The 19,098-nt window shown below is 37.4% G+C and overlaps 1 protein-coding gene across 4 annotated transcripts in view; it reads left to right on the forward strand.

Annotated features, from left to right (window-relative positions):
* The window catches only part of HMGCLL1 (3-hydroxy-3-methylglutaryl-CoA lyase like 1), an 87,726-nt gene that overhangs the window by 12,219 nt on the left and 56,409 nt on the right, over positions 1-19,098 (forward strand). For all 4 annotated transcript variants that reach the window (XM_064447890.1, XM_064447889.1, XM_064447887.1 and 1 more), the window contains exons 2-4: positions 12,590-12,667; positions 13,638-13,745; positions 18,770-18,865. In XM_064447890.1, the coding sequence (XP_064303960.1) occupies positions 18,770-18,865 (96 nt within the window). In that variant the 5' untranslated portion in view covers positions 12,590-12,667; positions 13,638-13,745. The remainder of the gene's footprint in view (positions 1-12,589; positions 12,668-13,637; positions 13,746-18,769; positions 18,866-19,098) is intronic.

Raw genomic sequence — 19,098 nt, forward strand, 5'->3', positions numbered from 1 at the left:
AAAAATACCCCTAAATATTAGAAGTGGAAGTAATTAAAAAATTATGAAATCTCATGATTAATTTTGCCATGACAATGCTTAATCCTCTCAAATAGTCTGAAGTGATATGAGCCCATTTTAGTTTTGTTTTTGTCATAGTTTCTCCAGTCCATTTTCTTCTGCTTGTTCCACTCCACTCTTTTCAGGTTTGCATGATTAGAACATGTTAAAATCTTACTACATAACTAATGTAATAAATTGGAAATTTAACCAGTTCAGCAGAAGCTGTGACATATCAGTATAATATAAGTACTTTTTAATAAGCTCAAAAAAACCTGATAATTTTTTATATGTTTATTTTAAAAGTAAAGCGTTGTATCTGTCTTTTTTGTAAATTTAATGAGGAAAATTTTCAATAGCTTTAATTATTATCAGTTACATGGGCAGAAAATTATATTCTTTAAATATGCTGCCATTTGACTGATTCCATTGTGAAAATGGAACATTTTTATAACATCAAGAATGGCGTAGCATTCAAGATACCATAATTTCCTTCCTACTATTGGGAAATTATTATGGTAACACTTTGCAGATGTTATTTTTTTGAAAAAGCTTTATAAATTTTAAATTCTCCTGAAGGATGAGTTGCCAACAGTGGCTAAATAAATAACCATTAAACTACTGTCATTTTTATCAGTGTCTTTTGGGAAGAGAGCTATGGAAAACATAGTGGTGGGCCAGCTGTACTTGAATTAAAGATTTCCTTGATCTTTTAGGCACTGCCTTTGGACACAGAAGGTGATTTTGATGGCAATAATAATTGAGAACAGTTGATTTACTTCCAACTTTTTACTTGAGTTCTTAAAGATCTATGCATAACTCACTTTTATTGACAGTGAGGTATTTAAGGAGACTTATCTGATAGGGTGGATGGGCTGGCTTGTCAATGTATTCATTTCCCCCCCCCACCCCGCCCCATTGATATCCCAAAGCATTATAAAGGGCAAATTACTTTCACATGTTGGTCTTGTAAGGATGATCATACCTCTGCTGTTTCAATGTGTGTGGAAAAAACACCACTCTCTCTGCCTTCTAGAATTCTGTCTTCAGTCTTGCCTGTAAAACACCATACACACCATAATACTATTACCATAAATAATAGCAAAGGAAAAGTGTGGGAGGTTTTGGCTTCAGTGTCATCAGTATGCTGTTGATCTCAGTTCTCTGTATCCTTTTCATCCAGCCCAGATGGCAGAGTATAATTGCTTTTCCAGGCTTTGACCAAGATAGGGATATGGATGAAAGTGACTTGGCTGCAAATCAACTTGGTTAATGGAGAAATGCTGCTTTCTAGCCAAGGGAAGCATTTAGGGAAATAGGAAAAGGTAATGTATACACCATGTCCTGAAAATACATTTTTAATTTTTGCTAAAGTGACTGACTGTGTTGGCCTCTTACTAACAACAGAGACCTCTAGTACCATTTATTATTAATGATTCCATTGTAACACAAGTCTAACTGTGCTTGTCTATGTCTCTGCTACCACCTGACTCTAGTAATGCATTCTCTTCATCATTATTTTGCAAGTTATCTAAAATGAAGTGGGACTACAGAACATCTGTCTGCTTTTAGATTGCATAAACCATTAGCTGTAGTTGACACTTGTATTCAAACCTCTGTGATTCCACATGCTCTACATTTGTTGAAAATGGGAACAAATGCTTTTTAGAAGATGGCAAGTCATCAGTGATAATTCAGGAAGTTCAGACTCATCCAGGAGACTGTTATTTGACAGATCTGGTCTCTTTTTTTTGTTCTCTCAGTTTATGAATGATTTTATGTAAAATACAGACATGAGTATTAAAGAGGGGTTTTCTTTGTTTTCAAAAATTATGAACAGTCTTTGGTTGGGCTTGATTTTATCCTTCTGACTATTTGTCCTGTAATGCTGCTACATTGTTTCAGAGAGTCCAAATTCATGGCAGAGAATTGGACATGGTTTGCAGTCGCTCTTAGAACTGGCTGCTTAATAAGTTGTCCTTGGCAGTATACTTAGAATGTAGCATGGATTGTCATGATTTTGATGATCACAATTTAAAATGAGTAACTTTATGCAATTCAGGTGTTCACATTTCTTACCTTTGCTTACTGAAGGGTGTCTGGAACTATCTTCACATCATAATAATTTTTATACATATTTTCCAGTATAGTTTCACTGGCTTTGTTTTAATTGAGATCTCAAAATACGCGAAGCACAACAAGATTCAAAAACAACAAAATATGTAAATGAATAAATCTAGAATGTTGATATTTATATGCCAGTATTTTCCCTAAATATTTATTTCTAATATTTGAAATAATACTAGTAATTGCATTTTATGTAATAATGATATTATATACGTTTCTTCATGAATGTTTATATTTTGAATAGGTGGTCTTCGTAGATTGTGCTCTTTACCATTTTGTAAGGTGGGAAATACAGCTTTTATTCATCTTCTGTCCAGCACAGCCATTACTGTGTACCTGAGATATAACCACCGGTTAAGTTGTGTTCTATCATTTCACTGTATCTGTGCTTTGCACAGTTTTGGGGATTGAAAGGAATATATGAAAAGTTGCAAAGCAAGGACTTAATCAGAGCTGAAGCTAAAGAATATAGCCTAGCAGTTCAGGGTTTTATATGCTGCTACTGGGAAAAACTTGTGCCCAGTGTAGTAGTTCAGTGTAGCTCTTCAATCTTGGAAGAAATACTGTTACATTTTGTGTTCCTTTCAAATAATGGAGAGATCAAGAAGAAAATCTAGTTTTTGAAGAAACTGAGAAGGTCATAAAGAAACACAGGATAATATTGTTACAAGATCAGGATGGTAACCCATGTAATTTGTTTGACTAAGAGTAGTAGTTTCAGAATGCATTCCAAAGCCACGACAAAATAAAAAACCGATGAGGAATCTTTAAGCCTGTTTATTGCTTCTGAATGCAGATACTTCCTCATGAAAGGGGAAAATGAGAAATATTCTAAGAATGAAAGTCAGTTTAGTCTTTGATGTGATATGAAAGTACAACAGAAAACAACTTGCATCCTCTCATGTATTTAAAAATCTGTTAGGAAATTATTAGAGCTTATTTTTATGCTTTTAAAATAAAAGTGAAACTAGGCACCTCCAAACAGTATTCAAATATATGACTACCCTTTCAAATAAGCAAAATGGAAAGAGCCAGGGTGTCAGTGTATGTGTAGTCATAGTTCAAGCCGAGCTCACCTGAATTGGTTATATGAGGCAAATTATATGTTGGAGGCAGCTGCAGGTTTTGTTTGCGTCTCTGAGTGGCTAAGCACATCCACTGTAAGCTGAAGGGTAAACTGCAAACCATAGAAAACAATATTCAGCAGGTGGTTCACACAAAGTATGTGAGAGTTGACCTCTTCCTGTCTAGTATAAAAGAAGATAGTCTGAGAAGTGAGGAATTCCTTCTCTCTTACTCCTTCTGTTAGACTTCTGCAGACAGAGATTATAGTGATTTATTAACTCTGTAGCTCTTTTGGAAAATGTGCTATTTTATGTTTGGCCTGAAAGAAATGTCCTTTCGTATAGAAAGGAGTTGTTTGTTTGATTTGCTACATCTTGATACATTTTGCTAAGACCTGGGAGATACTGTGCTGCGAAATGGATCTGTACTCTTTGTACCCCTCAGGCAATTCTCTGCACAATAAGTGATTTAGCACAATTGTGTATCGTGTCTCGGTTTTCTCTTTTGTAAGCGGAGTTGTATTTGTGAATCAGACATAACTCTTTTACTGTTAGTTGGATTTTGGTGTATTATTTTGTTGCTTGAACAAGACATTATCCTTTGGGTTTACTCTCACAGCATCTGATAGCTGTAGCCTCCACTGGGTAAGGAGATGGTGCAGCAGGATCAGAGAGAGTTAATGTACAAAGCACTAAATTTCCGATGTTGCTTATGACTGCTGCTGCTCTAATCTGGAGCATGTGATATTACTGGCCTCCATCAGCAAAGCTTCTACTTACAGTGCTAGCCATTAACAGCTACTGCACTTTCTTTTTACGTACAACTGACAGAAAGGGTCAAAGAGAGGGAGAAATAGGCTGCATTCTACTCCCAGCATGTATGACTTGGGATAAAGAAATGCTGAATGGGATGTCAGGGAGCAAGGGTCAGATATTGCAATGAACTCTAGAATAAGAAATTTCTCAGTTCAATTGTCAGGGAGCAGCGAGGCCCAACAGCTCCCTAAGGGAGGGGAGCTGAGGGTGGTAACAGGACTGGCAGGTTACCAGCCAAGGTCCCATCCCACAGCAGCTAAGTGAGGTGGGCAGGGTAGGCCTAGGGGTGGTAGCCAGGTTCAAGCAAGAGTCTAGGCCATTGGGCTGGTTTGTGGTGATAAGGGAGGTCTAAGGTTAGACCTGGGAATGCAGGTCAGTGAGTCGGGGTCAGGATGCAATTCAGCCATGGTAATCAGGATTGCCCATAGAGTCACACGCAGCCCAGTGATCATTAGGCAGGTCCATAGTGGTGAGAGAGGTCCAAGGTCAAACTGGAAAGTCAGTCCATGCGTCAAAGTCTGGATCAAAATGAATGCTCTGTTTACAGAGGAGTTAAGGGAAAACAAGGAGGCAAGAATTCAGTTGTTCTAATTGTTTCTAATGTGTAGCTTGGGCAGAAGAATAGAAATCATGCCAGTTGCTGCAAAGAGATGCTCTGAAACAGGAATTAGAATCCTCTTCATGGTACTGATGCTGCTTAAATATCCACGTGCTACATGTTCCTTTTGAGATACCTGAAAATTGTTGATGTGTAAGGTATCAGTTGCTGAGGGTCTATTTTGGATTGAAATGATCTGCTATAAGGGGTAATGTTACTTCCTCTCTTCTATGTATTTATCTGTATTCCATTTTTCAGTGAGGAAGGGCTTAGAGGCAAAAATGAAATGTGGCAGCAGGAAGGATTGGGAATTGGGTCAGCAAAGAAGCGTAAAAACTTAATTTAGAATGATGAAAGGAATACATCACCTACCAAGCTCTTGGAGGAACTAAAAGAAGTTCCAGTGATTTCTCTTGATAACTCATTGGATGATCTATAGTTCATTTGAGGCAGATGTCTGCTTGGGATTAAGAGATCTGAATTAAGATGTAAGTAGATATCTACAGCAGTTGAAGTTCCTGTGGCAGCCAGTGCAGACCTTGGACAGGACTCAGTTGCCTAAATATAGGTGCCGAGTGCCATTTGAAACACCTAGGGTATATGAGACATCCTTATGGGGTAGGCATATCCTGTACACTGTAAAATGCACAAGAAACCTACTTCCTTCTGGAGTGGTGTTCAGTCCTCAAGCAGTTATACAAACCTGGTGATTGAGATCATGGGCCACTAGGTGTGGACCTTAGGGTGACCTGAATTACTCTTTATCTCCATCAGCCATATTAAATAAAGCTCCTTCAGCTGCAATGGGAATTTAAACATCTGGCATGCCTTTAGACACCTGCATGGGGGGAACCATAAATGGTTCGGTTCAGTTCAGTTGCCTAACAGATGAGTCTACAGCCATTTAAAATGCTGTGCGATGTATAAATACTTGGTAGATTTGAACTCGATAGATTTGAAATGAGATCTACAGTAAATGGACAAAGTGGGATCCGTGACCTTCCTGAGCAGCACTTGGAGGCCAGAACTCTTAAGCCATCCAGAATGATGCCAGGTACACATGATTAGACAGCAGGAATGAGCTGAGGTTTCTCAACCTTGACCTGAATACCACTCTGAAACCCCACCTTCTGTACCTTCGGAAGACTTATTCTGTAATATATAAATGGTATGTTTCTTTTTTAAATTTATCACTGTTTGTCCATGAGTAGTGTAGTTAAGAGTGTGACTTGAATTTTCTGGTTTTGAATAACATTATTTTTCATAACACAGCAACATTTTACAATCTCTGGAGCATTTTCTATTAATGTCATTTGTTACCTTTTGAACTGTCAGTTCATCAGAATTCTGCTCATTTGATAGAACTCTTTTTACGAAATACTATTTCTAATTCCTAAATAAAGTAATTGTTTTTCCTTATTATTTGTTAGTTAATGTTATTTGCACTTTATGATCTTTGTCGGTACCATTAAAGTCCTCTTTGTAAACAGGCTTAGATAAAACAACTGGCCACTCCAGCAGCATAAGCAATTGAATACCCCTGTGTTTAAAATAATATTTTTTCTGTTTTCATATGATTCACTTATATTTTATTGTAAAGAGCCCTGCAACAATTTAATAACTATACTAGCAGATTATATTAAAATTTAATAATTAATGGAAACAACAGTAGAAATGTTAGAGCTATTACTTTACAATAGAAATCCATACACTGAAATCTCAGTTCAGATAATCTGATATATGTAAATCACTACGCTTTCATGAGCTCACACAAGCCCTCTGATAAAAGCTGTAAGCACACTGAAATTAAATTTGAAGAGGTTGACTAAAGTAATACCTGTAGGTTTAATCCTCAGTATGAGAGAGGTGTAGACATACTGGATCAGATCCGGCAAAGGGCTGTGAAGGTGATTAATGGATTGGAGCATCTGTCACATGATGAGAGGCTGAGAGAGCTGAGAGTGTTTAGCCTGGAGAAAAAAAAGGCTCGGGGATCTTATCAATATGTACAAATACCTAGTGGCATGAATAAAGAAGACAAAGTCACTGACAGGACGAGAGGCAATGGACATAAACTTCAGTACAATAAATTCAATTTAAAGATCAGAAAAGTCTTTTTTACTGTGAGGGTGGTCAACAGTGGAACAGGTTGCCCAGGACTCTCCATCTTTGGAGATACTTAAGACCCAACTGAACATGGTTCTGGGCAGCCTGCTTAAGTTGACCCTGTTCCGAGCAGGGGTGGTTGAACAAGATGATCTCCAGAGGTCCCTTCTGACCTCAACGATTATTTGGTTCATTCCAGATTAAGTTAAGTTTGCATTTAAATAATTTAATTTTTTAATTATTTACTTGCATTTTATATTTTGCCCTCCTGTGGATGATTTCCAGTTGATTGAATTCTTTCTTGTAGCAGGAAGTCCAAAACTGGACACAGTATTGCTACTCATTAAGTGGCAGGCTACTGTTTCATCTGTGACGTCCCTGTTTATAGTCTAGGATTAGATTTGCCATTTCATCTTTTTTTTTTTTTCTTGAGAGCATGATGTTATTGACGCATATTCAGTTTGTTATTCTTTTTAATATTCCAGTCCTTCTCTATAGAACTGTTTAGACACGCACTCTATCTTCTATTTTACAAAAACCCTTTTTTGTAGGGTCAGAATTATTAAAATGGAGAAATAAGCATGACTGAATTTTTAGAGAACAACATGCAAAGATTATCTCAATTAGTCAGATTCAGTTACAATAAGGATAGTCCTAAGTGGTGTGTTATGTATTACTTTTATTGAAATGCATCTTTTTTATTTCTCTGGTATGTCAACAGAACTTTGAATTCCAGTCCTGTTGTCTAAAGCACTTGCAACGGCTTTGTTTGTGGTGTTTCTGTGTTATCATTCAGGTCATGAATATGCAATGATATAATAAGAAAAAATTTACTTAATGAAAGCTTCTCAAGGGCTGATTAGTTTTTTTGCTAATCATGGCCTGTTTCTGGCTACTGTTATCCCAGTGGTCATGTCAACAGCATACAGCAGAAGTTCTAGGACAAATACTCAGTTATCTTTACTGGGGCATATTCACCAGGTGTGGCCCACCATTTTCTGAATATCTGTATGTATTATTTATATCTCACAGGTGAATCTTCTCCATTTTCCCCCTGATTAACTTGGGAATAAACATGTTTCATATTGGCCTTCCAGTGGTGTGAACTATATAAACAAGTGTCTGCAATACCACTTTAGTCTTTGTTTGGTTATGTACTAAGTTTTTAATTTCTTTCTGTTTATTTCCTCTATGTCTTCTAAAGGTTAGAGACATCTCTGTGTTCAGAAGGTTGACCACTGTTTTCTTTGTTCTCCTTCCAGCAATTGTATTATTTATCTCAGAGACTTCTCCCAGTGTTTGGGCATTTGTCCATGTCACTGGACATGTACATATGGAGTTATGATGCCACCTCCCTGCTGATCCTTGTTTAAAACTGCTCTCCTGAATAATTCTTCCTTGTACAAGATGGACCCACCGTTGTTCAGTTGTCCTCTGTGCCAGAACACCACCTTGTGGAAAAGGAAAGCAGAGCTTCATCTTTGCTTAGAGAGATTGAAAAGACCTGAACCTCCAGATTCTTCTCCCTTACTTTTGAGTCCTTTCGGTTGTTTTTGAGCAGCTCTGGGTAATATTTGCCAGTTCTATTAGTGCTCATATGAATGAACTGCATGGACTAAAAATTAGAAGGCTGAATGAACCTCAGCACCTTTATTAGAAGTTCTGAAGCAGTGGCAGGGCTTAAAAAATGTGTTCAATTTGATTACATTTATGGTTATATTAAGAAGATTATAGTGTGCTAATTAAGGGTTACTAGGATTTTCTATAATAAACTTGAATTTTCAGCTATTTATAACTCAGGGAAAATCTTTCCATACAAAAATTTGGCATTCAGTGTCTCAGGCTGAATGGTATGGTTTTCCTTTTTCTATTTAAAAAAAAAAAAGAGATTCTTTGGCTGCATTCTGTTGTGAGGGAGGCAGTTTTTTTTGTGGTTTTATATGCTTTTTGTTCTCCCTTGGCAAGGTTTGATACATGGAAAAAACAAATTTTCCAGGCTCTTAGTCTTTTATGTCAACTATTTCCTTTTTGATATTTCAAACATTGTACTTTGGTAGTCATTACTTTTTAACAGAGCCACTATATAATTCAATAAGCAGTCACGTCTAAATATCTACCATAATTACTTTTTATATTTCATTACCTGAAAATACTTCACACAGTACAATTTAGTAAATATTTTTTCTGAAGCACAACTATTTACCTGACATGTTTAGTGTTTAATGTAAGTACTTATGTATTTACATAAGGGTCACCTTTTTTTGGATTCTCTTATAAAACTTATTTTTAGTTTTTCTATTTATTTATATTTTCTCTTTATTATCTGTAGGCTATTTAAGGCCATACTTGAAGGTGTTGAAATTCTCTAAGTTTGTCTTATTGTTGGTTCTGAAAAATCCTTCCTTTTACTCAAGGGGATGGTTGCACGTTTGGAATCCTCCAATTAGAGTTTGGGGGCCTTGATCCCTCAATTCAGGAAGCCCGAGTCCTGGTCAAGGTCCAACGCCATCCAATAGTAAACAAAGAAGTGTTTAAACTCTGCGTAAGTTCTTAAAGACTTCAGTCTGTTTTGTGGATTTGAAGCTTGCCTAGTGAATGCCTATGGTATTGAGCCCAGCGGAGAATGTGACAGGTGGCTCAGGTGACTTCTTCAGCTGTGTTTCAAGTGATGTCCAAATATTGTGCAACCGTGACACTGTGGTCAGAAGACTTCCCAAGAATGCAGGGAGTCTCTTTATTTTTCCGCAAACATTGTAAAGTATGTATCTCCAACGTCTTGGAAGAATGGCCTAACAGCTAGTTACTGAGTATTCATTCATGACACAGGTGAGATTAAGGTGAGGAGGTACTTCTTCGCTCCTCTGATTCGTCTTGTGCCACAGAATGGAAAAATGCTGGAGTCATCTTAGCAGAAGATGGTACAAGTACTCATATAGTCTGTGACTTGTTCCTGATTATGCGCTGTAAAATGAATAAATAGTACACAGGGGCCTGAACCTAAGTATTCGGCCTCCCTTTTAGTTGCTTGTTCGGCCTCCCTTTTAGTTGCTTGTTCGGCCTCCCTTTTAGTTGCTTGTTATCTAAGCTTCAGCAATGCAGTTCGAGAGAAATTATTAGTGAAAATGGGGAGAAGGATGATCAGAACAGGATTTGTGAGTTGAATAAGAAGCTGGCTGAGGAGGAAATAAGAGATAATGTTGAAAGCAGATTTATTAGACCAAAGAGACATTGCTGGTGGAGTTCCTCAGGTCCTTTTTTAAGACACGTTTCTTCTATAGCACTAACCCAAATCTTCTGAGATAGTATATATTTGTGGTAAAATAAGGTAATCATGTTAGTCCAGATGTTTTCACTAGGAGATATCAAGGTGGTAATACCTGCTGATGACAGAAAGACAGGAGACTTTATCAGTACCACACTGGATACCACACAGGAGGAACTGAGTGATCTTGAAGACAGGAGCAATCAATGTACTATAGGTGAAACTAGATGAAATTCAATGCAGAGCAAGACTCTTCTGGACTAAGAACCAAGATGTTTATTCAAAGATGTTAGTTCAGTTGTCTGTAGTACTGCCTTGAATTTCCACCATGTGGCCCTTGTGAGAGTCATCCTGTTCACGGTTCTCAGTGTTGTATTCAAGTACAGTGAATTGGAGTTGAGACTGACGAGTGGACAGGAAGGCTATAGAGAAAATCAAGGGAAGGGAGATCTGGACTATGACTCAAAGAGATAATATGCCTGTAATATCACAGATGGAGAATAAAAATCAATACTTGAATGCTTTTGCAATGTCCATTCCAAACTGCTGTCCCCTACAAAATCCAAGGGCTGCAGACATCCCCTGAACGGCTATGTGAATGGCTACTGCACGTGCTGTAGCTGTGTGAACTGTTCTGTAAAGACAGGTATAGCTCTTTGATGTCAGCAGAAGTTTTACCACAGTAGGAACTGAATAGGATTTGCAGGCTTTGGACTAGAAATTGAACATTTTTGCCACTGAAGTTTTACGGACAGTTTTCTTGCTCTAAATTAAGCTTTGGTTCACATAATCTATTTTAGCTCTTTGTTTTTTTTTTTTTTTTTCTTTTTCCAGTCACAGATTTACTCATAGCGCAGCTGTGGCATTTGTCTTGTAACATGAAGGATCTGATAATCATGAAATAATGCAGATTTATGCCCGTAGTGCTGAAGTGGTGCCATATTTGTGAAAATAACTTAAAAAAAGTGAAACAATGTGCAGCAGATGTGAAGGTTTTACCTTCACATTTAAGTAGGTTTATACTGTCAGCGAGTGTGGGCTTAGCACAGCCTGACAGAGTTTTAGCTTGCCAGATGTTCCACGTGATCAAATAGATACTATACAGCTGTTTCCCATTCTTTTTACTGGGCTCAGATAAATACACAGTAAATGCTCTGGAATATGTTTATTGTATTTTGGCTGGTGTTGCGGCTGTTGCTGCAGAGAACTTACTTTTATCCACAGGCACCAAGAATGTGGGGAGAAACCAAAGGTGCTGTAGGAATGCTCATTTTCCATAACCACGAGGAGAAATTCACTGCTGTTTGGTTGAAACAACCCTGATGATACTAGCCAGGGAGGGATGAAAAATGGGTTTTTCATCTGGTTGTGGGTGATGTGAGATTAGTGGCTGTATTTTTGCACTGCAGAAGTGATTTCTCGTCTCTGGGTGAGCTGTGACTCCCGCAGGCAGGAGCCATCCCCTTGGGCTGCCAGTCGTCCTTCCCATGGAGTTTAACTCTCAGGGGAGGTGATGGTTGCAGTGGGAGCAGCTGTCCCACAGGTAGTTAGCATTAATCCCAGTGCAGGCTTTCAACACTGGAATGGAGACACAGGGTTGGATGCTGTATTCAGTGCAATACAGAAAACAGGACATCTCCAGAGCTCCTGGTGGGGCTGCCTGCATCCCTCCTCTCTGCTCACCCAGGTGCTGGCAGCATGCCCCAAGTTGGCCATTTGATTTGTTTTTTAGATACACAGCTTTTTGGGGGTTAGTCTGAGCAACTGCTCTGAACTGTTTCAGAACTTAAAGGCCCAGGTTATGTTAACTGCCACACCTGTCAACTTGATTCAATAACAGAGCAGCTAAATAATAAAAAAGGAAATTTCATTTCCCTTCACCTGCTTTTCTGCTCTTGTTTCTTCTTCCTCCCTGTGCAACTCCCTGTGCTCTCCTTAGCCCTTTGACCTACTGCTGCCTTCCATCCCTCCTTTCACTGTCAGCCTCCTGCCTTTCCAGATCTTCCCTTACACCTGGAAAATTCTTCTTCTTGTCTATCAGGGGCCTTCCTTGTTCTCCTTTAAATCCTTCTTTAAAACCTGCATATTCAGGAAAGAGGAATTACTTTCATCTTTCATTAATAATCTCTTCAACATTTCTTGACTGCTCTGTTCTTTTCAGATTTATAGCCCGGTCTTGCAAACATCTACAGAAAAGTAACCATTCAGTTAAATTGAGAACATTCACTTAGAAGTTTGGAGGACTGGATCATTCATTGGGAAGCTTTTTGAAATAGGAATATTTCTCACTCTGTAAAACACAATGTTCATTTATGGTTTTATGTACATTTTTATAATAAACATTTGTGGCCTCAGAGGAGCAATGGAACATGCATACAGATAACTTCTGCTTTTAACTTTTATTCCCGAACTCAAGGTGTGGAACATGTTCTCACAGATTTTTAAAGGCAGTGAGCAAAGTTACTGTTGACAATATGACTTTATACTCAGAGTCATATGAGGGGACAAGTACAAGGTGTACCTTCGGTCTTAAGTGACCGTCATTGTTTTGTGTTTTAGTATTGATTTGTATTTCAGGAATCTCAAGCATCTGGACTGCCTGAGTACATAAAGATTGTAGAAGTTGGGCCAAGAGATGGATTACAAAATGAAAAGGTAATTTTTATCTTTTTTGGGGATGTGTTTTGACACGGATAGCAGCATTATTTACATTGTGTAAAATACATTCATCCTGCTAATTCTGTTTCTTGTATTTTGTAGTATGTGGTTATTAACTTATGTGCTAATAACTGTCTTATATATTAGAATTAAGGAATATTACTTAAGCAGATGTTAAATCATATAATTTCTTGCTATACTTGGTTAACTACCCTTTCTGTTACTCTACTGCCATTTTTCTCTCTGGTATTTGTCTTGTCAGTGAATCACATTTTGTCACTACATAACTGGTCAATGCCGTGAAACATTGGCTATCTTCATAATATGTGTTTGGGCTACACGTGCTGCTATAGTGGGAATAGTACAATAGGTTTTGTCACACTTTCTGCTGAACAGGCATGGAAAGAAAAAGAAATTACTCTTGAAAATATTTGCCTGCAAAGTTGGTAGGGAAGCATGAAAGAAGATGAAAAGAGATTGTGTAAAATAGGGTATGTGTATGAAAACAATAATCTCTTTCCACAAACGGGAGGATAAGCTTACATATACCATTGTTACTGATACCAAATGTGTTAATTCTCCTATTCTGTTTATACTATTTCAATTTGCTGTGGTTGGACTATTCTGTGTTACTATTTCCTTTGTCGCTTCTTTGCTAGGTTGGTGTTTGATTACTAACAATTAGTGAGGCTAGATCTACAACAAATTACATGGAAGTGCTTCCTCATTCTTTCATGGTGGATAAAAAATGGAGCAGGATCGTGTATACTGCCTAGTCCTTTCCTTGTGCAGTATCTTCCTACTGTTATGAAACAGTATAGTTACGGTATAATGTATGAGTATAGTTCATTATTTTTAAAAAAAAGTATTGATTATGTGCTAAGAACATCTCACAAAACCAAATATACTTTACTTATTTTTGTATATTATAAATATACTTTACTATAGCATATCTTCTCATCCATAGGTGATAGTCCCAACTGATATCAAAATTGAGTTAATCAACCGGCTTTCCAGAACAGGCCTGCCTGCAATAGAGGTGACCAGTTTTGTTTCATCCAAATGGGTGCCTCAGGTATGTAAAATCATCACCATTCTGAATGGTTTCAATTTAAATACCATTCCATGCAGTGGATTTTTCCAGTAGTATAGTATAATTATACAAGAAAATGGACCAGAAATAATGCGTTGTTTAATTGTAAAATCACATGCCGTTGTCAGACACCATTTACACAGTTTTCAAGTTTTATGCTTTTACTCATGTCAGGTGAAGTTGGGCTAGTTATTAAAAAGTAGTTAAAATTGAAGACAAGCCAGCAAGCTGTGCAGAAAGCTCCAGAACAGAATGGGAACTGGGAGCCAAGCACGATAGCAAGGGGAGCAGAGGTTGTAGCCTTGCTGACCAAAGGGCAGTCCAACAGTCCGTGAGAGCAGAGCAAGTCTGGTGAGGGCCACCAGGGCAGCCAAGAGTGCACATATGCAGGTGAGTCTGCAGCAGGTGATGCAGCAGGTCTAGGGTCAAGCCAGGAAGTCAGCTCTGCAAGACAGTCATGATCCAATCAGTAAGGTACATGTCCAAGCATGGGCTTGGCTGCTGCTGTGCAGCTGCTCTGTTTCTCAGGTAGGGAAGAAGCATGAGAGTGTCTCAGCTTAAAAATTTCTTCTGAGTGAAAAAGGAGGTTAGGCCCCATTAAGACTTCTTAACAGAGCTGTTTGGGGGAGCCTCTGCTGATCTGCTTTCCAGCTTTCATTGGTGAGCTCCAAAGCTGATTGAGGCTTCTCAAGTTGCTGTCTTCTTATCAGTGAGCTGGCCTTGAGTGCAGGCAGCTAAACTGTGAGAAGGGGAGCGCTCTGGACCCTGATCAACAGAAATTCTAAGAGTACAGTTTGCCATGGTTACTGCATGAGAAATCTTAAATATTGTCATCACTCTCCAAATATAAATAAATTAGCAGATGATTCCCTATTTCCCCTTGCAGCACGGGGGTAGGAATCTGCATGAGCATGTATGTGCAAGGGACAGCAGTAAACGGGGTGAGACAATTGTGTCACAGGATGCTGAGTGGGGATAAGACATGTGGGGACGATGTATCAGCCCTCTGAATGAAGGGCAGCTGGCATATAGGATGCTGAATGTAGACATAGTGATAATGATTTGAGAATATGAAGCTGTTGGGATGCAGAGTACTGAATCTGAGTATCCAGATGAACAGGGGTGGGGCTGATCTCTGGGGAACAGGCATGGTAGAGGGGCTTCCTATAGAAGCAACATCAGTTCAGAGACCTAGAATCAGAGAAGTAAACCCTAGGTGTGCAGGGCTTGTGCAAACTGGGGAAACTTCTGTAGAGAGTTCCCTAGCACCAAATGAGGGTTATAAAATCTCCAGGCCTAGGGGGCTCTGTGGACTGTCATGGAAACTTGACTCTTCCCTGAAGCCAAACACCATTTTTTATCTGCTGCACTTGGTACACTTCCATGATCCCTATCCACTATGCAGTCCGCCTCTTCTAAACACTAATGTCATAAACACACACGCACATACAAACACACATACACTTACATGTTAAGGATTCTGGTTAAGGAGAGATGTTGCAGATTCTATCCTAATTTTGAATTTGGTCACAAAGGGGCAATGACTTTCTGCAGTTAATAATATAGAGAAAATTCTTTACAACCAATGTTAACGTTGTACTGTGGAATGGAGACAAAGTACTTGTACATTTTATTTTGCTCTTTCTTTATGTAAATATTAAGTTGTAACTACAAAATTGGGATGGTGACACATTATTAGTATAATCTAATGTCATTTCTACCTCTTTTCTACTCTTCTGAGAACTAATAGTCATTGATGTAAAAAAGAAAGGTAGCATACCTTTTTTTCTCTTCCTCTAAATGATATTTTCTTTTCCACATTTGGAAGTGTGTTTGGAATATCTGAATTGGGGACTTTTGTGTATTAGTAGTAGTTAGGCACGTTACTTATTTTGCAGATCTAGCACTCTTATCAGCAGCCATACTGAATTTTGATGAGTCGTAATAATTTGCTTACTATTTTTCCAACATTAATTTTTACATTTGGTGCAATTCAGCAGAAATCCCAGCCTTTCTGAGATCAGCAGCAAAAATACATTGGCATTAGGAGTGCCAGGTTTTCATTTGAGATTTAACGCTGCAAATTCAGGCATAGTCCTGAAGTACACTATGTAGCTCCCATTTGTGGAAACTTAATCATTCCTTGCAAGTAAGGAAATAAGTCAATACTTCCCTGGATCATTTAAACTCATTTGCAAGAAATTATGCACTTGTTTGCACAGAAGCATTTGAGTACTTATATGTTTAGGAAGGAGTACACAAGTTATTTACAAAGTAAAACATGAAAAGAATTGATTTGAGAAAATACTTCAATTTTTAACATTATTGCACATCTTCTGTCAAAATGTATATAAAGTTTGTCCTTTTCAAACCAAGAATACATCCTGGGCCTGGACTGGATTCCAGGCTTTCCTCTGAGAAAAACATGGTATGATCATACTTATTAATGAGTTAGCAGAGCAAACTGGCTGTACAGCACTCTGTAAGGGACTCATTTGATTTATTTCAGTGTTCCTGAGATCATCAGGGAAGGGCCTAAAGGAAGGGTAATAGGAAAGGGGAAGAGAACAGGGACAATACAGAATTTCTTTGGTGTCAATGCAGGGGCAATGAGTTTTCAGATTGTGGCTGTTAAAAGCGGCTAGGCTAAATTTTTCCAAGTGCCATAAAACAGCAACAGAGAATAATGTAGGGGTTTTTAAACATTAGAAGGAAAAGTCTGAAGCTAAAGTGGATTTCTTCCTTTCTTGTTCAATTATTTCTTTTTCCTGTGAGCCATTAGGAGTACCAAATTAGCATGGGTTTGTCAGTTCTGGAAAAAATGAACAAGCCCTTCTTATCTTAAATTCATGTGTGAATAATTTATTTTAATGGCTTAATTTGTGTTTAAAATGTTTCTTATTTAAAAGATAAGATTGTGTTGCTTTGATAGGGAGTGCAGTCTTGACTTTGTCTTTTCTCTGCTCCTTTCTTTTTTCTTTTCACAGGTCATGGGAATAGAATTCACGGTTATGTTTAGATCACTCATTCACTTATTTCTTTTTTTAGTATTTTAAAGCTCTTTTATGGTTTCCCATCCACTGTTTTTTTTGGCAGACATTTTTCTACTGAAAAAAGCTAAAAGAAAAAGTTCCACAGTAGCGAGGTGCCATATAAAACAGGATCCCACACCTATAACTTAAATGGCCAAAAATTATAAATACCTACCATTAGAAAGCTTATTTTTAAAGAAATTTGGAAAAGAAATATTTTATTACAATTTAAAATCTTACAACATACAATATGTGTTAAAATGGGACTTCACTTACAGGAAAAATAGTAATGGGACAAATGTAATGCATATAATATTATTTGGACCTGGCAGCTTTATACTGGTTGAAAAAGTGTCATTTTGGTTTTCTAGTATATTTTAAGTCAGGCTATAATTCTGAAGTGTAGAATTAGTTCCAGCATTTGCCATATAATCAATCATTTGGTTTCAAACATTCTTCCTTGCCCTGAGAAATGTAGATACTATTTGTATTAAATTAAGGAATGAAAAATTGTTCTTAAAAAACTAAGGCATTACCAAATGGTTTTTTGTGAGGTTATCAGGTACATTAGGTTGTCACACTGGTTTAGCTGATGTAGAAGCAATTACAGAAAGTTGCGTTGTGCCATCACTTGTTTCCTGATGAGAAATGAATTGTGTCTGGCTATAAGACACTTTTCATACCATATACCCACTTCCTTATAGATCTGTGTTGGGCTTGCACTTGCATTTTTCTGATATTATTAGTCCATTCATTTTCTTAGTAGGAAACCAGTGAGAGGAAGATTCTAGGTTACCAGTAGTATCAGTACTTAATAATCTGGTATAATCTAATATCACATATTTAGAACTGTGGTACTGCAAAGCTATCAAAAAGGTATCTGCTGAAAATAAAGAGTAACGAAAGCTTTGTAGTTCATATATCTTTTCATGCAGTACACCTCAAATCACTTTTCATCAATGTGGAAAGGATCAGAAATCCAATTTAATATTGTTTGCTTGGAAGATTTGCTTTTATGAGAGCTGATTTAAAAAGCAATTCAAATACACTATTCATTTTTTAGAACTCAGAATCTGTAAGCCAAGAAAATGTGAGTGATATGTTTTATTAATTGTATTGTTTTCAGGCATGCACACCATTAAAAAATAAACTCACTTTTCCTCCATTTCTTTCAAGAAAATGTGCTTGTCTTAATAGTCTACAGTTTATTACTTGAATAAGTCTTTGATTCATCTTCTTGATTAGTACATGGAGTATATTTAATGTTGATTGAGAGAAGTGTAAGAATAACTTAAAAAGGCAGAGTTTCTTTTGTGAGAGGAGACTAAGGAAAACAAATGCTTGAATAAAGTGATGGTCTTTGACCTTTGCTATAATAAAGAAGTATTTTCTTCTTTTGAAAGAAAATTCTAAGTATATTAAAATGTTACGTTATGCAGAGAACTGGAGTTTGCTATATTTTTAAGGATAGCCTTATGATTAATCTTTTCAAATATATTGATTACAGTGTTAAGTAATTAAGGTTCACTTATGCTTAAGATTGTAAAGTCACATTTGCTGAAGTTTTCAAGGTTTGGACGGTTTTAAAATGTCATTCTGTTAATTCCACCTATTGAGTCCATTGAGGTAAGTTTAAAGTTGCAGTAACAGTTTATGATCAACATGATCACAATTCTATCAATTTATGATGCAAATTATGTTTTTCCAGATATACACAAAAAGAAACACTGTAAAAATCCTAGCCCCAGTTCTGTATTCATATAGAACTGGAAAGCTTGTAACTCAAATACTCAGAAGTTAAAAAACCCAGAAAAAGAGTGCTTGTACAACATCAATTTAACCCCTTTGTTGTTACAGTTTTTGTATGAACTGTATACCTAATGAAGGCAAAACCACAGTCTAAGCCAATTTCTGCTTAGCTATATAAAATCAGAAAATAACTGCTGATCAATACAAATTATTTATATATTTTAGATGGCAGATCACAAAGAAGTAATGAGGGGCATTGAGCGGCATCCTGGAGTCCAATATCCTGTTCTCACGCCTAATCTTCAAGGTTTTCATTCTGCTGTAAGTGCCTTCATAGAAGATGTCCACAATTACCTCTTTCATGTTTCAGACACTTTCAGTTCAGTAACATAAACCATCTATTTAATGTCATATAACCTGTCCTGTTAGAATTAAGCTATAGTTTTTTTTAATCACACAGAATCCCAGGTTGGAAGGGACCTCAGGGATCATCTAGTCCAACCTTTCTAGGAAGAGCACAGTCTAGACAAGATGGCCCAGCACCCTGTCCAGAT

This window comes from Phalacrocorax carbo, chromosome 3 (assembly GCF_963921805.1).
Source record: "Phalacrocorax carbo chromosome 3, bPhaCar2.1, whole genome shotgun sequence".
Lineage (NCBI taxonomy): Eukaryota > Metazoa > Chordata > Aves > Suliformes > Phalacrocoracidae > Phalacrocorax > Phalacrocorax carbo.